This window comes from Ranitomeya variabilis, chromosome 2, assembly GCF_051348905.1.
Source record: "Ranitomeya variabilis isolate aRanVar5 chromosome 2, aRanVar5.hap1, whole genome shotgun sequence".
NCBI lineage: Eukaryota > Metazoa > Chordata > Amphibia > Anura > Dendrobatidae > Ranitomeya > Ranitomeya variabilis.
Genome location: NC_135233.1, coordinates 100395168 through 100419930, shown reverse-complemented (window position 1 = coordinate 100419930; position 24763 = coordinate 100395168). Strand labels below are relative to the sequence as shown.

Below are 24763 nucleotides of genomic sequence, written 5' to 3'. Positions count from 1 at the left end.
CCGGGGTTTACAGGCACGAGCACAGCTGCATTATAGCAGAGCTCCTGCCTGTAAAATATTTTAACCCCTTCAGATGGATTTACATCGTGGGACGTCACAGATCTACGGAAGGTATGTAATATTGTTGGTTTATTATTTTTCCAAGCGAGGGTCTTAAGGTGGATTGAGAGAGCAATAAAATATTACAACAACCTGTGTGTTTATTTCATTAAAATACTTTTTAATAATGTGTGTGTGTTTTTTTAACCCTTTCATACAATTGGATTAATAATGGATAGGTGTCATAATTGACGCCTCTCCATTATTAATCTGGCTTAATGTCACCTTACAATAGCAAGGTGACATTAACCCTTCATTACCCCATATCCAACCACTACACGGGACTGGGAAGAGAGTGGCCAAGTGCCAGAATAGGCGCATCTTCCAGATGTGCCTTTTCTGGGGTGGCTGGGGGCAGATGTTTGTAGCCAGGGGGGGCCAATAACCATGGACCCTCTCTAGGCTATTAATATCTGCCCTCAGTCACTGGCTTTACCACTCGGGCGGAGAAAATTGCGTGGGAGCCCACGCCAATTTTTTCCACCATTTAACCCTTTATTTTAGCAGCTACAGCGGCCAAATTTTGCACATACACACTACTAACATTAGAAGTGTGGAATATGCAAAAAAAAAAGGGATACGAGATGGTTTACTGTATGTAAACCATGTCTCATATCCTGTCGGGTTTGTGAAGGAGAGAGCAAAAGCCGGCAATTGAATTAGCGGCTTTTATGCTATCTAGCGCTGCATTAAATATAAATATACATATATAGGTGTCTCACTGACATATATATGTATATATACCTATTCTATGTGTATATATCTATTCTATTCTAACCTGTCAGTGTGATTTTACTGTACACCGCGCTGAATTGCCGGCTTTTCAAAGGACACCGGTGCGTAAAAATCGGACAGCAATACGGATGTCATACGGATGTTGCGATAAAAAAATCGCATGACACTCGCACGATTTTCCTCCGTTTTTTGGGTCCGTTGATCGGACCATTTTTTCTCTCGCAAGTGGAAAGGGGCCCTAAAGGTTTCACCTTGAAAGAGAGGGTATAAGTTCCTAGTGAATACGAAACTCACAATGCTTATCAATAGATAATAATGGCAGGTCAGAGCAAAAAACCCTATAATGTGTAAGATGATGAGGAGGGAAACAAGTGGCCATAGACCATGGGAAATACATTGCCCGCAAAGTTAACGTGACAGATTCACCTTGGAGAGTCTGGAGTAGTGTCTCCTCACCCTGACGCGCGTTTCGCCACTGACTTCTTCCGTGGGCGTCACCTTCTTGATAAATTTCATTTTATACTGTACTGACATTGACATTCTGGGATATGTATAGTTGATGCTTATCGGGTACATTGTGAGCCTGGTTAAGCACCAAATATAGAAGGGATGGACTGATGGTGATGGCAGATATTTCTCTTCCCTTTTTGGTACTAAGTATGATAGAGAAAATTTTCAATTTTTTTGCCACACCAAAATGGACAAATATGAGATGCCAGTCCAGGTTAAAAAAAAAACAAAAAAAAAAAACAACCTCTCTATGCTTATTTCCATGAATGGATGAAGATGATATATTTAGGGATGAGTGGACCCATGGAAGCTCGAGTTCTAGTACCCGACCAAACTGTAGTCAAAAATTCGGTTCTGGTACCAGAACTGTACCCGAACCTCATAGAAATCAATGGGAACCTGAACTCTCTCTTTTTCTCTTGTTCCTTCTTTCTCTTGTTCCCTCTCTCTTTCTCTCTCGGAAGTCCATTGTGGCGTTTGGGAGTTCAGTGTCGCACAGTTTCCTGAACTCCGAACTTTAAATTTCAGGTTCACTTATCTCTACTTATATTCTATCTATACTATTGTAATGTTTCATCCACATGGCTCTATTATGACTTCTTCAGATCCTTTGAATTTCCTAGAGTCATGTTGTAGTGTCCTTGGGGAATTTTGTTCTGTGTATATATGCAAGAGGTGTCTCAACACTCCCCTTTAGTATAACTTTCTTTGTAATTCAGTAAGGGAGGGTATATGAATAGCATACACCATCACTTGTCAATTGGTGGAGATCTACCCCTTGGGCGGCCTTCTAATACTTTTGACATTTATTCTACAAAGCACCCCCTTCCAAATGGGTACTAGGCTGAAAACGTCACCAATTCTGTGCGTCCGCTCACAGCAGAGCCTAATACTAGTGGTGGGTCGGCCTTGCACCATTTGGTACTGCGTTGTTCAATGACATAGCCTAGTGTTGTATGCACGCTTTTAGTTCAAACAGAAACCCTGTACCTGTCCAGATCAGTTTACCGGTGGCAGAATGGTAGCACAATAGCCTTGCATTGCTGTAAGGGACCAGCGTTTAAAAGTTTCGATCTGGAAGAGGTGACATCTTACTAATTGATAAAATTGTAAAGTGTTTGTAAAATACACTGTCTACTATACACTAGGATGGTTTTCCTCCGTTCTGAAGAATGGAGAGCTTTAATTCTACAGTGGATTTTTTGTTTGCGAAAGGTGGTTGGTCTCCTAGGCAAGGACTTCTCGCATTTGTAAGCTGTTTGCCAGCTTGCAAGCACCGTTCTGAAGCGTGCCTGTGTGCTGAATGCTGGAGGTTTCTGTGTCCCTGTGTTTCTCACATGCTGCAGAGGTAATTCTGTCTTTGCAGCAGTGGCGAGGAGCTGGGGCTCAGTCACACCTCTGGCCCAAGGCATCAATTTGCAGCAGACAGCCAGGAGGCATAGGAGTGATGAACTCCTGCAGATAACCCGACGAGAAAAGCCCTTTTAAAGCGTCATTTTTTTATTTTTTTTTTTACTTTGAAGGGGTTTCCACTCTAAAAAAAAATAAAAAAATAAATGGACCTCAATACAAGTAAAATAAATAAAAACAACTAGCGGGTACTGTAGCAGCAGCGGTGACGTCACACCAACAACGCCCATCGCCACTGCAGCCAATCATTGAGCCTCCAAAAAGCTTACTTCTCCACCAGGCAGCTTTGAATCAAAAATACAGGCCCAGTGCTGTTATACAGGGGGGGTTATTCCAAAGATGGCAGAGTCACCATTACATCCTGCTGTCCCTATTCATTGTTGATATAACCGCAGTGATGACGTCACGTGATTTGCTGCAGCCAGTCTCCGGGGTCAGCAATGATGTCATTGTTATGTGACCTCTGCAGACAGATCAGCAAAGAGGTAGGCAGCTGTGGAAAGGCAGCGCTGAAGGGGCGTGGGGTAAGTAAAAGGGACTTTATCTTTTCATGTTGGATGCGTTTGGCATAACCCCCCTCCTAAAAAAAAAAAAAAAAACCACACAAAAAAAAAAAACAGAATGGGCTAATCTTTGAATGCTTCTTTTAGTCTTCAGTCCGTTCATTGTTAATATTTATTGATCCGCCGACTGTGCTCCTTTTAAAAACACTTTGGGTGAAATCCTGAACTGTATAAGTGGTGAGTGAATGTAAACATTCGCTATTTAATATACATTACTACATGATTACTTGCAGCATTTCGAGTGAAGACAGTCTTTATTTTTTTTTTTTTGTCCTCTCTGCTTTAGCATAATTAAAAGCATCAGCCAGTGACCTTTTTCAGACATATCTTGCGCAGAAAGGAGACGATTTCTATCCTGTGCACTTGCAATGTGGAAGGGTCAAGATGCTTTAAATTTTTAATATATCTTATGAAATTTGGCCACAGGGACGTGTGCGGCAGCCAAAAATGCAGGGTGCAAAGCAACAAGAATGATGGTCTGATAGATAAACGGTGATTCAAGCATCAGTACACAGATGGTTCTGATTTGCTGTGTTTTAAGCTGCTCCGACCGAAGACATAAAATATCCTTCTAGTCATAAATTAGCTCTTTGGAAGGAAACCTTGGCACTGGAGCTTTACAACCTTCAATTAGTAGGGGAAGAAGAATTTGAATGACTGTGGTATTGACATCTGTAGGCTTGCATAGTAATCATTCCTAATAGAAATGAATATCTGTTTGAGGAGGTTTTGCATGGCTAATTAGCTACCATTGAGAATATGTAATTTTTGCATGATCTCCCGATTGTCACCTCTCTCTTATGATACAATTACATCTTATTGTAGCGAGAGACTTAAAGTCCGATACTTGTAAGACGGAAGATTGAACCCAGCCAATATCATTAAACATTTTGGTGGACAAATTATACTTGAACTATTTTTTTTTTTTTTTTTTTTTAATCTCCATTCTTCACATTGTGTATTATGTTTTTACATTGAGTCTAACAGTCCTTCTAAATTATTATTTTTTTTTTTCCTGTGCCTGAAAAGTATAAGCCACTACTAAGTGTGGTGCAAATAATTTTGTATTTGGTAATTTCTTGTGTAAAAGATAATAGCATGATCTAACTTTCCCATTTTTTTTAAAAGTGTTTTTTTTTTTTTTTTTTTTTACATGGCTTCAAAAAGCCTCAAAAAAGTTTCAATGCTCAAAATTTTTCCTGCATCCATCTCTCTCCTCCTCACCCTCTTGCTCTCCCTCTCTCTTGCTCTCTCGCTATCTTGCTCTGTCCCTCTCCCTATCTTGCTCTGTCCCTCTCCCTAACTTGGTGTCCCTCTTTCTCTGTCCCTCTCCCTATCTTGCTCTGTCCCTCTCGCTATCTTGCTCTGTCCCTCTCGCTATCTTGCTCTGTCCCTCTCCCTATCTTGCTCTGTCCCTCTCCCTATCTTGCTCTGTCCCTCTTGCTCTGTCTCCTTCCTATCTTGCTCTGTCCCTCTCCCTATCTTGCTCTGTCCCTCTTGCTCTGCCACCATGTACACCATCGGCACAACACGACCACAATTGCGTTGTGCCGATTGGAGCGCAGAGGGAGCTCCCTCCCTCTGTGATATTGCTGTCACTATTGACAGCGGCATCACAGGGGGTTAAACGCCCGTGATCGATGCTAGCACCAATTGTGGGCGTTGCTGCAGGTTGTCAGCTCTCATATAGAACTTACACCTGCATTTTACTGCAGCGGCACTTAGCGTGAGCTCACGCGATCACGGCGATGTATGTATACGGCAGTTTGTGGGAACGCAGCTCACGTACATGTCAAGGAGAGTTTAATAGACACAATTAAACAAAAACATTGGTTCCTCCAATTGCATACCCCTATTTAGCATTGGAAAATTCCCCAATGGCAAGATAATGGTGCACTGAATAATAATAATAATTTTTATTTATATAGCGCCAACATATTCCGCAGCGCTTTACAAATTATAGAGGGGACTTGTACAGACAATAGACATTACAGCATAACAGAAATCACAGTTCAAAACAGATATCAGTAGGAATGAGGGCCCTGCTCGCAAGCTTACAACCTATGAGGAAAAGGGGAGACACGAGAGGTGGATGGTAACAATTGCTTTAGTTATTTGGACCAGCCATAATGTAAGGCTCTGGTGTTCATGTAAAGCTGCATGAACCAGTTAACTGCCTAAGTGTGTAGCAGTACAGACATAGAGTGCTATTAACTGCATAAAGTGTATGAGAACATGATGCGAGGAACCTGATTGTTTTTTTTTTTGTTTTTTTTTTATTAGGCCACACAGGGATAGTTAGGTTAATGCGTTGAGGCAGTAGGCCAGTCTGGACAAATGAGTTTTTAGGGCACGCTTAAAACTGTGGGAATTGGGGATTAATCGTATTAACCTAGGTAGTGCATTCCAAAGAATCGGCGCAGCACGTGAAAAGTCTTGGAGACGGGAGTGGGAGGTTCTGATTATTGAGGATGCTAATCTGAGGTCATTAGCGGAGCGGAGGGCATGCGTAGGGTGGTAGACTGAGACCAGAGAGGAGATGTAGGGTGGTGCTGAGCCATGGAGTGCTTTGTGGATGAGGGTAGTAGTTTTGTACTGGATTCTGGAGTGGATGGGTAGCCAGTGTAATGACTGGCACAAGGTAGAGGCATCGGTGTAACGGTTGGTGAGGAATATGATCCTGGCAGCAGCATTCAGGACAGATTGGAGCGGGGAGTTTGGTAAGAGGGAGGCCGATTAGTAGAGAGTTACAATAGTACGAGAATGAATAAGTGAGACAGTAAGGCTACTTTCACACTAGCGTTTTTTGCAATACGTCGCAATGCGTCGTTTTGGCGAAAAAACGCATCCTGCAAAAGTGCGTTTTTTCACCATTGACTAACATTAGCAACGCATTGCCACACGTCGCAACCGTCGCGCGACGGTTGCGCTGTGTTGTGGCGGACCGTTACATGTAACGTTTTTTGCTGCCGACGGACCGCCATTTCCGACTGCGCATGCGCGGCCGGAACTCCGCCCCCACCTCCCCGCACCTCACAATGGGGCGGCGGATGCGCTGGAAAAATGCATCCGCTGCCCCCGTTGTGCGGCGTATACAACGCTAGCGTCGGTAGCCTCGGCCCGACGCACTGCGACGGGCCGAGCCCGACGCTAGTGTGAAAGAAGCCTTAGAGGTTTGAAAACCAGAGTAGCTCACTGGGGGGTTGTAATGGGGTTGAATTGGATAAATGTCCTGGCAAGAGTTCAATGTTTAGAATCCTACTTTTTAGGATTAATTTAATGTGAGAGTCTACAGGTGCCTGTTTTTATCTGAGCGGCAGAGCTTCACTTAGTGGTGGTGCCAGTATGTTATTCTCTATTGTCGAACTGTATATTGAATGTCGAAACGACAGTTTGTTTAAAAGAATAAAGGAGAGAAGCGCACATAGGGTAATAATGTATTTGAAAAGTGAAATCAGGAGATGAAGGGGTAGCTCACCTGATTGGGTTATGTCAGAAATCCAATAAATGCCGGTAGATTATTCGGCAGCTGCAGTCATGTCGGAAGAGAAGAGGATCTTTTTCTGCATGGGGATTGAAGAGAAGTAGGAGATGGCAGCGTGGTCTACCAGAACGTCTAGGACTAGTTCCTTGTATGGCAATACTTCAAGAAGCTTTTATTAACGCGTTTCAGGTTTGTACTGAACTTTCTTAAAACTGAACTTTGCAACAAACATGCAGAAAGGCAACAATATTATGTAATTGCTGGTGTCAGATATGGACAGCGGCAATTAAATGGTTAATCAGCATTCTGCTCTGGCTTTAGCTGTGAGACACGGATTCCGTCTGTGTAATATAGCCGGCATCAGCCCTGTGTGGACAGAGCACAGCTCCTTAGCCCACTCCACACACTAACACCCCCGAAAACACAAACCTTTATGCATTATGGTTGTTAACACTTTCTTCTTGCCCAGAGGCGTTTCACTTCACCTTGATTTGACAATTTGCACAAGCGTCACCATGCACCACCAGTCCAAATGATGTGCTTTCCGCTGCTGCAGGCAGATGCAGTTTTGCATCTCCAGCCTTGAATGCGCACAGCGGCACTGAAGATAAAGCTAACTGTGCGCTCCAGCAATCCGGCCAGCTTGTAAGCACGCAGCATGTCCGGACATTGGTGACAGACTACAGTGATGGTCGGTAGCTTAGGGTATGTGCACACGATCAGTAAATGCGGCAGATTGGAGGCTGCTTCCAGAAGTAACAACGATCCCATGTCCACTATGCGTGCACCAACGCTCACCCGCGGAGACTGTCATGCATCGCGTCTTTCCAGACCGCAGCATGTCTATTTATCTTGCGGAGACACGTGTAAATTTCACCCGTACAATGTATTGAATGTGGTGAATCCGCATGGTTCAGTGAACACCTGCATTCAATAGCCGTCAGCGCTTTGGACACAGCGGACATGCTCTACATCCAAAGAGCTGCCAATTCCTGATCGTGTGCACATACCCTTAGGCTATGTGTACACATCCGGAATTGCCGCGGAACTTTCCGCGGCAATTCCCTGCCGTGGTTATAACGCATGCGGAATTGGCATGTGTATTCCCGCTAAATAGCGTTTTGCATGCGTAATTAGCTTGCAGAATGCTAGCGTTTTCCAAGCGATCTGTAGCATTGCTTGGAAAACTGATTGGCAGGTTGGTCACACTTGTCAAACATAATCCACATGCGGAAAGTAAGCGGATCAATGTATTCCTATGTGTGCGGAACCCAGCAATTCTGCACAAAGAATGAACATGCTGAGTTTTTTTCCAGAATGCAAAGCTGCTGCGGAAAAAAAAACGCAACATGTGCACAAAAATTGCAGATTGCATTCTAATACGATGCTTAGTGTAAGCTTTTTTTTTTTTACCAGTTTTATCACGTTTTTATAGCGGAAAACCGCCTAAACTCGCAAAATCCTGAACGTGTGCCTTACACATAGAGCATTAACCAATACAATTAAAAGTTAATGTTTTTGAGGACAAAGGATCTAATACCACCTAATTAGAGGATTGTTCTTGGTGCTTCCATACTTGCTTGTCACTTTTATAGTGTTGCAATTGTATTATTATACACATCTTTTTTACATTTCATATCTCCGTCCAGTTATTTCTTCGGTCTTGTTATGCTGCCTTTATATGCTTACATGCAAGATGCAGGTCCTTTTCTGTGTTATCACTCATTCCCCCGCTTGTACTTACCTAGCTGTCTACAGCGCATGCCCTCTTCCGCTCCTTTCCTTTCCTTGGCATCTCTGACAGCCCCCTTCGCTCAGAAACGCCATGTGACCGCTCACGTGATCTCATGTGGTCTTTCCTGTGGTTTGCGCGATCCCCTTTCCCGATGACGCCCTCGGTCATGTTGACTTTTGGTAGTGTCGGCGGTACATGCGCCTATCAAGTACAGCTTTAGATACTCTGTATTTAATACAATTTCAATCCTTGGTTTCCACAAACTGTTTAACAGCATTTCCTGCTCTGTGATGGCACTCCCCCAGAACAAGGCACTGTTGCAGAAACATGCGTTGGGGTGGTGGCACCACAGCTCCCAAGTAATTATGCCCTGCACAGGTTGTAATTAGTTTACTTCTCCTCTCTCTATGAGTATATGTTGGCTCCCCTTGGTACTTTGAGTAATCACTCACCAGTTATTGATTGGGCTTGGTTTCTGACACACCATTATTTACTTTTTTACATCCTTTACTTACCTGTGCATCATCTTTTTACCAATTTTGTGACACCATGTGTACCCGTGGTGCCCTTTTGTTTCTGACCGGTTTCTGTCTCCACCACGCATTTAAATTTTTAACATCTTGCTATGTAGCATTTTTTATTGTATCTCAAATATCACGTTTTATATTCTACTTGGTTTTCTGTGCATGACTTCATCCTATATGTTCTTATTTACTCTTTCTTGCACTATAACCTGTATTCAATTCCCTTACTTTGAGATAGGGTCACTTGAATGTTCCTGTTTCCTGTCTCTATTAGACTACATATGTTTTTACAAACTCTTCAGGATTTATGATGATGAGAATAGGAGCGAATCTGTCACTAGGTTTTTTGCCACCTAATCGGAGAGCAACAAAATGTAGGGCAAAGACCCTCAATACAGCAATGTGTCACTTCCTGTGGATGACTTACTGTAGTTTTTAATAAAATCAGTGTTTTATGAGCAAGAGATTATCACTAGGGGACTAGTAAACCTGCTGCCATGAAGTCCTCCACATTCATGAGCTCTGCAGAACTACACCCCCCTCCACTGATTGGCAGCTGTGTGTACACTTTGCATAGTCAGAAAGCTGCCAATCAGTGGTGTGTGCGGGGTTATATAGATCAATTGAAGGCCCTTAGTAACAAATGTACTGTAGGAGCCAAAGTCAGAACCTTGACTCCCTGACTTTACATCACCAATAACTGCTATACAATTCACTTTTCACCGGGGACGAGCCCTTAACAATTCAGATTTGTAATTGAAGGACTTAGCGTTTGACCGGTTTCGCACGTTCATGTTCTGTTTATGGATCACTCTGTCCGGATTAGGTCAGTAGACCTGCGACTAAGCACAACAGTATCATATATCCACAGATGGTCCAGCTACTTAGACTATGAATGTCAAACTTAACACACATGAATGAGCAGCAGGGTGGCTCAGTGGTTAGCACTGATGCTTTGCAGCACTGGGGTCCTGGGTTCAACATCCCACCAAGAACAAAAGTTTGTATGTTCTCTCATGTCTATGGAGTGTGAGGGCAAACACAATCACTAACAGGGGCATAACTACCGTTGTCCCAGAGGTTGCCACTGGGCCTGGAGTTGCTTCAGAATGCTTCAGCTGGATGTGCGTCCTTCGAGTGTATTGCGGTGCACAAACGCTGCCAGCCAGAGGTCAGTAGCTGACGTCGGCGTGCACGTGACTGGGGGCGCATGGCAGTAACATCGTACGCTCCTGTCACTTGCACGCTGAAGTCAGATGCAGGATGGGATGGATGGAGATTATATACACTCAGGATTACGTAGGGGAGGGGTGGTGTCCAGTCCAACTCTTGCAGCGGTGCAGCGGAGCCCATCAAACAGCAGTGATGTCTGAGAAGCGCTGTGGAATACGATGGCGCTATACAAGTGAATAAAATAAACATGACGTGTCAGAAATTTATACGGGCATCACGGTGGCAACGTTTTCATGTGGTGTCGGAATCTGACCAACGTACTTGTGTTTGTTTGCGGGGGTTCCTGTATGTCATTCTCATACCTCCAGAATATACGAATAATTGGCTTTGTATTTATGGGAAGTCAGTTTGTGACATACATGGTCTGTGTGGCGACAATCACAGAACTGAATGGTGGAATATATGGGCACTACTTAAGTAACAGAAATAACTGCAGATTTTATATAATATATATATATATATATATATATATATATATATATATATTCGCTGAAGGAATGAGTGCCTGTATAAATTCGTGATTGCTGGAGTCCCCAATCAGTGTGGCACGTTAGCAGTCCCGCTTAGCAGAGCATCTTTTCCATGGGCTACAGCCTTCTCTCCAGAGCCAAGAGCTTACAGGACACTTCAGGATTTCCTCTATTAATACAAGTCAGTCCAGTCACTGCATTAATATATTCATATACAGTAAAGACAAGACAGACTGTGAACATTCTTATTTTAAGCTGAATGCCAGAGTTTAATACATATAATCAGTCACGAGGAGTGTTACTGCCGTCTTCCCCAGAAAAGGTCAGATAACCTGCATGGAAAAGCAAATGTAGTGATTAAAATCACATTTCATAATTCTTTTTCATATTAATTAGGCTCATTGATATGGAAGAAAACTTGCTATGAATGGGTCCAGGTTTATGAATATGAATTAAAAAGCTGAAGACTTCTGGATTCTTTCCCAGCAAAGGTTAATAATAAATTCAGGTGGACATTTGGAATAACGCTGAGTTTTATTTTCACTAAAAATGTCTCTTTGTACTAGAGAAAGATTAGAGACTAAAATAACAAATTCTGTATTTTTGGCGGCACCGCTCCGTTTTAATATATTGGCACACCGTCTATTTCTAGTATTACCTTAACACACAGCCTAGAAATGACTGAGCGAGGCCTGAGAAGTTTCTCTCCAGTTTATATTTTAGTCTGCATGATTTTCCGCATATTCCTGAAGTGTTCTTGTAGACATGTTTCAGAGAACACAGGGATTAATGTCCCCCTCATCCTATTTTTAGCATATAGATAAGGGGCAGGATTCAGACCAAGGGCAAGGCTTACAGGGGTTACCCAGTCTAATCAATGTTTAAAAAAAAAAAAAAAACCCAAAACTTGCTACTCCTCACCTGGAGAGGCGCTGTTCCTGGAGAGATGCGACTGCAGGCTGCAGCCAGTGATGAGTGGCCGTTCTTTGGCTGTAGTTGATCGATATTTCATCAGGGTGGACGTTCGCGGTGATGAAACAGTAAAGTCTGCAGCCAACTAGCGGATGCTCATTGACTGCAGCCACTCTTTGGGAACAGCATTGTCACCAGATTGGCATCACTGCAGTATCTATTGTTTTTTTTTTTTTTTTTTTTATTATTGTAATTGTATTCCCGAATTAACTAAAGTGAGACTGTCCAGAAGTAGACAATCCCTCTAAACATTCTTGGTGTGCTGCTGCACGGAGAGCACTGCCGGGGAGGCTCCTTCAGCCAGAAAGTTATATGTGAAGAAATCTTCATTTCTGATTTCATGAGAAGAGAATAAAAAAAATGAAGACCCTCGCATTGTAATTTGTGGGATATTTTGTGTTCTTTTAAAAATGTTTAGAGGAAGATCACCAATTCTCTAATATCCATCAGATTACAAAATATTTGTAGTGCAGCTGTAAAATGGGGACTTGCTATTCTTGCCATTATTCTTCAGGACACCATGGCCAGTAGAGTGAATAGTGAGCTGTTAATAGTAATGATTCAACAACGCACAAAAAAAGAAAAAAAAAAAAGACTTGGTCAAACATAAAAACCCACCAAAGACAACTAATGATGTATCCTAATTAGTGATGAGCGAATATACTCGTTACTCGAGATTTCCCGAGCACACTCAGGTGTCCTTCGAGTATTTTTTAGCGCTCGGAGATTTAGTTTTCATCGCCGCAGCTGAATGATTTACATCTGTTAGCCAGCCTGAGTACATGTGGGGGTTCCCTGGTTGCTAGGGAATCCCCACATGTAATCAAGCAGGCTAGTAGCTGTAAATCATTCAGCTGCAGTGATGAAAACTAAATATCTGAGGGCTAAAAAAAATACTCTTGAGGACCCCCGAGCGTGCTCGGGAAATCTCGAGTAATGAGTATATTCGCTCATCACTAGTCCTAATCTGTCATAACATTACAACCACTGTTAGATGGCACTGTCTCAAAATAATTACTATTCACTTCCTTCACCTAGCAAGGGCTTGGATATGTTATGTATCAAGTGAATTGTCACTTCTTAAAGATAATTAATTCATAGCTGTAAAAATGATCAAAGAGAAAGATATGAGCAGCTGTGACAAGGGCTGAATTGTGATGGCCAACTGGATCAGTGTGCTTACTATGCATGGGTTAGTATCTGCCGACCAATCTGGGTTAAAGACGACCCCTAGTGCAAGGCTAGAGCTACATGGTGATCCTGAAATCGGTGCGTCACACTTTGACATCACATCTAATGATTATAGTATCTCATCACGACTGCAACAGTCAAATTTTTCTCCTCAAGTTGGCTTTTATGTCACAAGTGACTCACTTGGCATAGTCTTCAGTGTAAGTCACAAGCATCAAGCGACGTACTGCAACTCAGAGGTTTGATTTTTACGTCAAAATCGGGGCTCTTTTAGTAATTGCAAATGTTATTCAATTTTTTTTCTACATTTAACAAACTTTTCAAAGCGTTTATTCTTAAGGGCAGTGCGGTATTCAAAACTTCTAATATTTTTGATAGTTTGATCCAAAAATACAGATCCAGCAAAGATGGGGGAGAAAATTATTTTCAGTGATCTATTAGGCCACGTTTAGTATTTTACCATAGTATTTGTAAGCCAAGGAAATGTATAATAGAAACACGTCACCACTTCTGCATTCTTCACCCACTCCTGGTTTTGGCTTATAAATAAAATACTGACCATATCCAGAATGTGTGAGCACGGCCTTAGACAGCAAAAATAAGGGCTGTTAGATGGAACCCGTCAGCACGATTTTGTAATGTAAAGGCATGACTGTAAGCGCAGATTAAATTGGTGAACAAATCCACCTTCATGTTCTATTCTGATCACCATTTGGACTGTGCAACTGGGTCTTCGCCTCCATGAGGATCCTCAGACCTTCCATCACTGCAGTGGGCGCCACATGCTCCGTCCTCTCTGACACAGTTGTGCTGAGAACTTGATCTGTGCACGCGCTGCTGCCCATGGCAATGAGGCGCCACTGCAAGATTTCAAACAGGTCAGGCAGGTCGCTGAAAAACCATTGACCTGCTATTCAAAGACTGGCAGGTGGAGGGGCTGGGGAATCACTGAGAAGACCCAACGCGCAGTCCAAGCCCTGTGTACTGAAATCTGGATAGCAAAAAAACTTAAGCTGATTTCTTTACTTTACCAAAGGGTCAATTTAATCAGTATTACAGCGCCATAACAGCTATGTCTTTACTGTACAAAGTCGAGACAGGATCTCTTTATATAGTCATGAGACTAACGACTCACACAGATATTATTGCTCGACTTTTCTGAGAATTTTCCATCCGGTGACAAATGCCGCCAATTAGCCCTACCCTAAAAATGTCACTTTATTACTCTACTTGTCTATCAAACAAATATTTTTATACATTTATTTTAAACCATCATGATGATGCAAAAGTGACATTTTGAAACTGGGGCATCATATGTAACGTCATCTGGTAGCTTCATGTACATTGAACATGAAAACGTTCTTTGAGTGAATACATGCCTTCACTGTTCCTCTTGCATTCTGTCCATAGCCAGAGATGCGGAAACATGTGAAAAAAGAGATGGAAGAAGACGATGTACAGCTAAAGGACAGTAATCCACTAAACCCAGGTGCTTCCCGCAAAGCTCAAAAGGTAGATCTTCATTCCTAATTTTGCATGCACCAGCACCCTTTTGACGACTGTTTTAGCATCTTAATGGTCTCTCAGCTACAGTAGGTACATGACCCAGGCCCTGCTGGTTCTACTGAACTAAACGTAATCACTTTAAACCCTTAAGGGAGTTTTGGCTCCTTAGAACTGCAGGACGTCCTGGTGGCACAGCCATAACGCAGATGGTAAAATCTGGCCATGCTAGGACTATGCTATGTGAAACAGACCTTAGTGCTGCAGTTTACTCTTGGCCAAGTCTCTATTTTGTCAATTTTGGCAAAAAAAGGACATTTATTAGTTACAATTGGATTGTTAATTTACAAAATAAAAAATTGTGGGGGAGTTATTGTACTTTGAATAAAATGTGCCTATTATTTTCTAATAACAGAATTACTCAAGGAAAACAGTAGTTTCAAGCCAGTATACAAATGATGATGACAGAAGTGGATGTGAGCCATACATTGGTACCAGTAATATTGCAGATGTATCGAGCAGTTCAGTGAGATCAGCCTCTGCGGATTTGTTCTCGGAGGCACCAAGGATCTATAAACCAAGGGTAAGTCTGTACCTTGCACACTTACTAGTGCTGAGCGAGCGTGCTTGGTTAAGGTGTTATCCGAGCGTACTCACGGGCTAATTAAGTATCTACAGCGTGCCTGAATACTATGTTCGAGCAGCCACAGCGGCAGGTGTCGTGGCTGTTAGACAGCCGCTGCACATACAGGGATTGCCTGTTTGTTAGGTAATCCCTGCATGTGTTCAGGCTGTTACTCATGCAGCCACGGAGACAGAAACAAAATCTCCGAGCACATCCAAATACCCGGAGACCACCCGAGCATGCTCGGGAAAACCTAAGTAATGAGTATACTCTCTCATCACTAAGTATGTTCAGCGTGCGCGGATAAATGGGTCACCCTTACATTATTCTTTTTTGTCCATTCCCTTGCAACTCTAAAACATAAGTGAAAACCTTAGTCTGATCGTGCCCCTGAATAACTGCTTTAATCCCAATCACTAGTTTTTATTAATCAAATAGTCTTTCCTCTTCTGTGGGAACCATTACAAGCCATCCTGCAGCACCAGATGTACTGTTGAAGTCATAGGTTTTATACTTGGGTTGAAGTCCACAAAAGTCATTTATTTACAGACTCCAAATCAACAAAACTATATCATTTTCGAAAGTTGTTCCTGATGTCTACTTTGTACATGACTAGCAGTTTTTTTTAACAAATGTTAAACAATTTCCTATATCAAAAATCAAGAACCTTTAATTAGCTTGAGAAAAAAGACAATGTCAACGCTTTAGAGCAGGGGTCCCCAACCTTTCTTACCTTGAGAGCCACATTCCGCTATGAAAGTTGGTCGAGAGCCACAATGCAGATAGTCATAGAAAAACCTAGAGAAGGCACAAATAATAACATGCAGATTTTCGCTTTCACTCTATCCTTATGTATTTTACATTATTGTTATGCAAACTGAACTCTAGTGCCACCTATGGGAAGTAGCAATCTTAAAAGTCAATACCCTTTAACAGTCCCATAAGATGCTTCATATATTATTGGCCCCATATACTGCTCCATATGGAATTGGCCCCATATACTGCGCCATATGGAATTAGCCCCATATACTGCTCCACAAGGAATTGGCCCCATAAGATGCTCCCTATATCACTGGCCCCATAATATGCTCCCTATATCACTGGCCCCATAGGATGCTCCCTATATTACTGACCCCATAAGATGCTCCCTATATCACTAGCCCCATAAGATGCTCCCTATAACACTGACCCCATAGGATGCTCCCTATATCACTGGCCCCATAGGATGCTCCCTATATCACTGGCCCCATAGGATGCTCCCTATATCACTGGCCCCATAGGATGCTCCCTATATCACTGGCCCCATAGGATGCTCCCTATATCACTGGCCCCATAGGATGCTCCCTATATCACTGGCCCCATAGGATGCTCCCTATATCACTGGCCCCATAGGATGCTCCCTATATCACTGGCCCCATAAGATGCTCCCTATATCACTGGCCCAATAGGATGCTCCCTATATCACTGGCCCCATAGGATGCTCCCCATATCACTAGCCCCATAAGATGCTCCCTATATTACTGGCCCCACAGGATGCTCCCTATATTACTGGCCCCATATATTGCTCCAAATATTAAAAAAAAAAAAATAAATGAAATACTCACCTCTCGTTGCTTGTCGCTGCTCTGGACTCCTCAGCTGCTCTGCGCTGTGACTGCTCAGGCAGAGGGCACGCACTGGTGACGTCATCGCACCCTCTGACCTGAACGTCACAGTCAGAGGATGGAAGACGCTGCAGCACTGGAACCGGGAGAGGTAAGTATCGCAAGTGCCGGAGCAGGCGGAGGATCCACTCACGGGGGCCGGCACCATAGCACGCCAGTGTCCCCGATAGCGAGGGGGCCCCCTGCCTGCTCAGGGCCCCAGCACTTGCCCGGGTGCTGACGCCCGCCCTGGGTGGGTATTACAGGCAGCGGGGTGGCTCCCTAGGGACTTTTTTTCGGTGATCGTCGGCGAGCCACATGTCAGGGGCAGGCGAGCCACATGTGGCTCGCGAGCTACGGGTTGGGGACCCCTGCTTTAGAGGCTTCGGATAGGCGAATTGTCATCAGGAGATAATTGGAGTAGTATTTTAATGCCCAAGTGCCTCCTTGCTTCATATAGGAAAATCAAAACAAGTCAGCCAAGTGGACCAGCACACATCTGGTAAATCCTTGGGAGCAATGTCCCACATTCATCTGTTCAAATGATAATCTGCGAAGTTACACACAATCTCACCGGTCAGGAAGGAGACACATTCTGTCTTATAGAGCCGGACATACTGAGGTGCGGAAACATCATACAAGTCAATCCAAGATCAGCATGAAACAATCTTGTGAAAATGCTGGAGGAAATGGGTACAAACTTATCTTAATCAACAGTCCTGTATTAACATGGCCTGAATGTCCGCTCAGCAAAGGTGAAGCCAATGCTCCAAACCGCCATAAAAAGACTGGTTCATTTGAAACTGCACATCGGGAAAATTATCTCAAGTTTGGAAACCATATCCTGTGATTTGATGAAACAAGAAATGGATCTGTTGAGCCATAATGACCATTACGATAGTGATGTATGGAGGAAAATAGAGGGAGGTTTACAAGCCAAAGACCACTGTCCCAATTGTGAAGCACATGAGTGTTTGCATCATGCAGTGGGGTGCTTTTCTGCCGGAGGTTCAAGTGCATTTCAATATATCCACCTACCGTAACTTTTCTCTCCTCGTAATGCCATCTATTCTGGGAAACAAAATGTTAAGTCATTAACTAAGAAGTTCCAGCTCGGGCACAAATGGCTCTTCCAAATAGACAGTGACTGCAAGCATACTTCCAAAGTTGTGGCAAAATGGCCGAAAAGGAATCTGTCACCAGGTTTTTGCAATCCCCATCGGAGAGAAGTAAGATGTATGGGCAGGGATCTCTTACGGGCATGGATGCAGTTATGTTTACGGCTACCAATTCTCTGAATTCTGAGCTCTTTATAACCCGCCTTCACCAATGATTGGCAATTTTCTGCCTATGCACAGTGTACATAGGTGCCAATCAGCGGTGCAAGAAGGGTTATACAGAGCTCATCAAAATGAAGAACTACATTGCAGCAAATTTACTAGTCCTCTAGTGATAACTTTTATCAACAGGATAATATTTAAACGACAGCAAGCAGCCCAGTAAGTAACACATCTGTGACTACATTCTGCTGCTCTCAGACGAGCTGACTGTCACCTGGTGGCAGATTCCCTTTAAGAATAAAGTGGAGGTAACCGAGTGGTCATCACGTAGTCCTTACCTTAATCCCATAGACTGTGTATGGGCAAAAAAAAAGCATGAGCAATCATGCAGGCCTACAAACCGGACTTGTTAAGCCAATTCTGAGGAGGACTGGGACAAAATCCTAGAAAATCTTTTTCAAGGCTACCTGAAACTTGTGCCCCAAGTTACACAATTAAAAGGCAATGCTACTAAATATTAACCACATGTATATAATCTTCAAAAAATGTCATAACCTTGAAATATAGTAGTGATCTCCCCTGTGCTCCGAGGGAGGAATACTAGCGTTAAATGGCGTATGGAAACGTATGACTTCAACTGTAGGATACCAAAAAGTAGGGGTCAGATATGGATGGAGACTGGGGTCAGGGTTTGTTTCTAGCCTTTTATTAACAGACACTGTAGACAATAACCTGTAGGATTTGTATTTATGACTATTTGTAAAGTTGCTTTATTTTCCATTTGAGATCCTCCATATAACAGCTTTTTTACTGCAGGTTATACAGTTATTGCATTAGACTTTGTTCAGAAAAGTATTTCAGGGTCTATATTGTTTGATTTCAGAGAACTCCGAATGCGAGTGCCTCTCAAGTGTATGAAGAAGATCCACGGTATAAAGATGCCAACCATGAACTCGGGAGAGAAAAGGCGTCTTCATCTGCATCAGACCGTCAGGATATATACAGATACGGCTTAGCAGTCCCTTTCCTTCTACTGATGATCTATTTTGTTCTGTGTGCACTGTGATGACCTCCACTCCATCTTGTTCAGTCGCGTGACATCCACGGCTTCAGAACTTCTTATTAAGCAGCTTCAGGGTGATTGGCTGAAAATGAAATATTTAGCATATGCAATAACATTAGACCATACAACTAAGGATACATTTTCCTGCAGGGAATTTGCACTTAGGCTACGGGATACACAACCCAATAAATGTGTGCTAAGGAAAGAGGTTAGGGAATAAATGTATTTATATGAAAACGCATTTTTTTTTTTTAAATTTAGCTTTGCAAATAAAATATACTACATTTATATCAAGGAATATCCATTGTCTGTTTGAAAATTAGTTATCCAAAACCTTAACTCACAGAAGCATGTTGTGGGGGAAGGTACAGTATTTATAATTCTAGCATTCAGAGACCTGCACCACTCCCGTAAGTGACTGGGGGGATCGGCACTGGCCTCTGCATGCCAGGTACCCTCTGACACAGCGTTGAAAGTGCGCTCTCCATTATATTGCTGGCTCGTTATTATTCTTCTCAGCCTGCAACAGATTGCGCACTGTGATTGTGCACATCGCACAATGCCAGCGCACACGGACTAGCCCCGCCCCTGATGACTGTGACGGCAGCCTCTGACCCCAGCTTTGATGACGCACATTTGAATATACTAGCATGCACTGGGATTCTCAAACAAAGCATCATCACACAGGAACAAAAAAGGTACAGTAGCACTATAACAAAAAAGAAAGCTCACCAGATTTAGAGTCCCATATAGTTTGGAACAAGGGGAGTGTTAGTGCCTGGACGCAGTCAGTTACAAACGGAGGACAGGAAATCCAGCTTCACAAACTCAAAAACTGAATTTTCTTTAATGGCGAAGTAACAAATCCAGTGAACAAAGGTTCGTGTTATTATATATGCACGGAACTTTGTTCACTGGATTGTAATGAAAGAAAATCCCATTTTGGAGTTTGTGAAGCTGGATTTACCCTCCATTTGTAATGAGCAGTTACTGTAGTGTGGGAATTTTTAATGCAAACATATTAGAAATTGGTTTAGATTATGGCAAAAATTAGATAGGGATTTGGATACAATTTTTATGTGACCTCAACCACCCCTTTAAGCTTTTCTTTATTGCCATTTGCTCTACATTTGTTTAGCTAATTGCCATTGTGTGAATTGACATCTAACATCAATCTCTTGATCAGTGATCACAGTGTAGACTATTGGACGGTGCATTTTTGATGTGTTTTCCACGTAGAAATGAGCCAGAAACACCATGGAATTATTTTGCAAGCTAATTCAATGACAATCCTGAGGTGTTGTGCACATGATCAGTAAATTTTCTTTGAGTATTTGCAGTGTGTTTTTTTTTCTGCAGGATGTCAAATCTTTGTGCGGATTTCTAGCACATTTTCCACACATTGACTTCAACTGAGTCAGTTAAATCTGCAAACATGCAGGTATAAAAATGTGTGCGTATTTGCTGTTACTATGGGGCTAGTAATGGGGGGGTCTTATAGATGTCTCTCCATTACTAAACTGTGGGCTTGACGTCACCTGACAATACAAATTTGACATCAACCCTCCCCCAACCATTACTTGTTATGATCCGGTGACCTAGGAGCCGCATGAGAGACTTTCTCAGGAGTAGTGGTATCTGTACTGACCGCAAACCCTAAACTGACACCGCAACTAGAAGTAGCCGTGGGGTGTGCCTAACCCGTCCTAGACACCTCGACACAGCCGGAGGACTAAATACCCCTATAGGTGGAAATGGGAATTCTATCTTGCCTCAGAGCAGACCCCCAAAGGATAGACAGCCCCCCACAAATATTGACTGTGAGTATAAGAGGAAGAACACACACAGGCAGAAAAACAGACTTTAGCAAAAGAGGCATCTCTAGCTAAATAGAAAAGGATAGGACAGAATTCTAAGCGGTCAGTATTAAAATCCTAAAAATATCCACAGCAGAAAATACAAATATACTACATCTAACTAAAGACATAGCAAGTAGATCTGCAACTCCTGAGAATCCAGCATGACTGAAAAATCCAAACAAAGTCTAAGTTGGACAAAAACACAAATGGATTGCACTGAATTACAAGCACACTGCATGTGTGCACAGAGACAAAAAACCAGACACTTATCTTAGCTGAATTGGCAGAAGAGCGTGAGGAACCAGAGAGCGCAGCAATCCCTCCAAGAACAATGGACAACTGGCACTGACTAATGAATCCAGCAGTCCTAAATACCTGTTGTGAATTCCGTTCTCGGGCTCCCTCCTGTGGTCATGAGTGGTACTTTCTGAGTTCTGTTCATGGGCTCCCTCTGGTGGCTTTTAGTGTTACGGCTGGTCTGTAGCTGGACTCCAGCTGCCTCGTTTCCTGCTAGGCCTGCTGCCTATTTAACTCCATCTGGACCTTTACTTGTTGCCTGCTGTCGTTGTATTCAGTACTGGTTCAGATCTCTCTGGGACTTCCCTTGTGACCTGTCTCCTCGTGGAGAAGCTAAGTTCATGCTAGTCCATTTTTGCTCATTGCTATTTGAAAATGTGTCTCAGTATGTTATGAGTTCAGTCCAGCTTGCTTATATGCTATTTGATTGCTAGCTGGAAGCTCTGGGGTGCGGAGTTGCGCCCCTCACATCGTGAGTCGGTGTGGGGGTCTTTTTGTATTCTCTGCGTGGATACTTTTGTAGTATTTTATACTGATCGCACAGATTCCTTGCTATCTTCTGACTATTTCGTTATTAGCGGGCCTCATTTGCTAAAACCTATTTTCATTTCTATGTTTGTGTTTTCCCCTTAAACTCACCGTTATTATTTGTGGGGGGCTGCTTACACTTTGGGGAAAATTTCTCTGAGGCAAGTGAGGCTTTGTTTCTCTCTAGGGGTAGCTAGTTTCTCAGGCTGTGAACGAGGCGTCTAGGCCGAGTTAGGAACGCTCCACGGCTGCCTATAGTGTTTGTTGATAGGATCAGAATTGCGGTCAGTAAAGTTCCCACATTCCCGGAGCTTGTCCTTATTTTTGGTTTACCCATCAGGTCAGTTCATGTGTTCCTTACCATCAGGATCATAACAAATACCCCAGTCAGGCCTGTAATCAGCAAGGACACCTGACCAGAATTGCCAGCCAGGAACAGCTGCAATACCACCAACAACCACCGGAGGGAACCCAAGAACAGAATTCACAACAATTACCCCACTTGCCACTGCTACAGGGCAAGTGGGAAGTGCCTTTTCTGGTGCGGCTGAGAGATGATGTTTTTAGTCTCGGAGGGGGCGAAGATCCATGGTCCCTTCCTAGGCTATTTATATCAGCCCACAGCTGTCTGCCTAGCCTTTGCTGGATAGATTTTATAGGGGGACCTTATGTCTAAGTAAAGGCTAAGCCGACAGCTGTGAGCTGATATTAATACCCTGAGAACCTTTATGACTAGTGGCTCCTTCCCAGAATATTAACATCAGCCCTCAGCTGTCGGCTTTCCCTCTACTGGTTATGAAAATTATGTGGGAGCCAACGCAAATAGGTTTTTTTTTTTTCTTTTCTTTCTTTAAATTAAGAGTAAAGGTACCTTCACACTAAGCGACTTTGCAGCGAGAACGACAACGATCCGTGACGTTGCAGCGTCCTGGATAGCGATCTCGTTGTGTTTGACACGCAGCAGCGATCTGGATCCCGCAGTGATATCGCTGGTCGGAGCTAGAAGTCCAGAACCTTATTTTGTCGCTGATCACCCGCTGTCCATCGTTGGATCGGCGTGTGTGACGCCGATCTAACGATGTGTTCATTTGTAACCAGGGTAAACATTGGGTTACTAAGTGCAGGGCCGCGCTTAGTAACCCGATATTTACCCTGGTTACCATTGTAAAAGTTAAAAAAAAAAACAGTACATACTCACCTTCTGATGTCTGTCACGTCCCCCGGCGTCCACAGGGTTACGCGCTGCTGCTCAGAGCCTCCTGCACTGAATGTGTGAGCGCCGGCAGTAACAGCGGTGACGTCACCACTGTGCTCTGCTTTCCGGCCGCGCTGACACATTCAGTGCAGGAAGCTCTGAGCAGCTGCACGAACCCTGTGGACGCCGGGGGATGTGACAGACATCAGAAGGTGAGTATGTAGTGTTTTTTTTTTTTTACTTTTACAATGGTAACCAGGGTAAATATCGGGTTACTAAGCGCGGCCCTGCACTTAGTAACCAGATGTTTACCCTGGTTACCAGGGGACTTGGGCATCGTTGGTCGCTGGAGAGCTGTCTGTGTGACAGCTCTCCAGCGACCACAACGACTAAACAGCGACGCTGCAGCGATCGGCATCGTTGTCTGTATCGCTGCAGCGTCGCTGAGTGTGACGGTACCTTTACTGTTTGGTTGCAGCCTATGTAGATTCATTCTATTAATGCTCCTACATAGGCTGCTGACAATGTGTGTGTTTGTTTAGTTATTGGCTTAGTAATGAGGGTGTCTGGCTGACACCTTTTCATTACTAAGCCTAGGGTGTGGTGTCAATGACAGCTGCTGACACCAAGCCCTTATCCCATTATCTACTGCATCAGAATGAAAAAAATGGTGTTGAACCAAGAAATTAGTTCACATTTTTTACTTTTTAATTATCTTTATTTAGATAAAAAAAAAGGCCTTCATTGCTGTACAAAAACGCATGCAAAATGCACGTTTTTGCTGCCAAGACATGCAGAAACCTTGCAGAAATTTCTGCAAGCAAATACTCAACGTGCGCACATACCCTTATGGGATGTAACAATGTTATCGCTGACCTTGTCTATGAATAAAAAAATAAAAACAATATGCAATAAATCTAATCAACCTCATTGCAGCATGAAAGTTTAAACTGTTCTATATGAGGTCTTAAAGGGAATTTGTTGCCAGGTTTTGCCACCTAATCTGTGAGCGGCATAATGTAGAGACACAGATCCCGATTCAGCGGTATATCACGTACTGGGCTGCTTAGAGTATATTATTAGTATACATTGCTAATATAGCACTATCATATTCTGCAGCACTTTACATATATTATTATTATTATTGCTGTCCCCATTGGGGCTCACAATCTAAATTCCCTACCAGTATTGTCTTGGAGTGTGGGAGGAAACCCACACAAACATGGGGAGAAGATACAAACTCCTTGCAGATGTTGTGCTTGGTGGCATTTGAACCCAGAACTCCAGCGCCGCAAAGCAACAGTGCTAACCACTGAGCCACCCTGCTGCCCATTCTACATTATGCTGCTCTCAGATGCAGTAGCGCACGCCTGGTGTCAGATTCCCTTTATTATCCATTAGCCTTACCTTAGTGCAATAAGGGCATTCCCCGTATATGATGTTAAAGCTCTGCCTACTTGACGGGAGACCATTTAGCCACTAAAAATGAGAAGAAAACATAAAATTAATTATATGAATGATTACATTTGACTTTTGAGGTCTTGATTGTACGTTGCTTTATTGAGGGTTTTGACACCTGTGACGATGGACCGTGTGGGAAAACAAATTGCACCATGCACTAATTGTAATAACGGTCATCCAAATCCAGGCTAAAGAATACATTTTATTCTACATTTTTTTTTAAATGTTCATTTGTATTGTGTTTTGGTATTGTGTAATTGCAGCTGAATGATTCTTATACCAATCAAAATTATTCAACCCCCACGGCATGAGGTTTCTTAGGAAAATATACAAACTTTATGCTGTTTGTAATAAACCAATGAAACGAATAATTTAAAAAGCCC

General features: G+C 43.0%; 2 protein-coding genes across 4 annotated transcripts in view; one reads left to right on the top strand and one right to left on the bottom strand.

Annotated features, from left to right (window-relative positions):
- Nucleotides 1–19043, top strand: part of VRK2 (VRK serine/threonine kinase 2) — a 99451-nt gene extending 80408 nt beyond the window's left edge. For both annotated transcript variants that reach the window (XM_077282762.1, XM_077282760.1), the window contains exons 12-14: nt 14337–14438; nt 14845–15012; nt 18861–19043. In XM_077282762.1, the coding sequence (XP_077138877.1) occupies nt 14337–14438; nt 14845–15012; nt 18861–19043 (453 nt within the window). The remainder of the gene's footprint in view (nt 1–14336; nt 14439–14844; nt 15013–18860) is intronic.
- Nucleotides 18985–24763, bottom strand: part of FANCL (FA complementation group L) — a 105583-nt gene continuing 99804 nt past the window's right edge. For both annotated transcript variants that reach the window (XM_077282763.1, XM_077282764.1), the window contains 2 exons: nt 24327–24398; nt 18985–19122 (listed from right to left, as the gene is read on the bottom strand). In XM_077282763.1, coding sequence (XP_077138878.1) covers nt 19087–19122; nt 24327–24398 — 108 coding nt within the window. In that variant the 3' untranslated portion in view covers nt 18985–19086. The remainder of the gene's footprint in view (nt 19123–24326; nt 24399–24763) is intronic.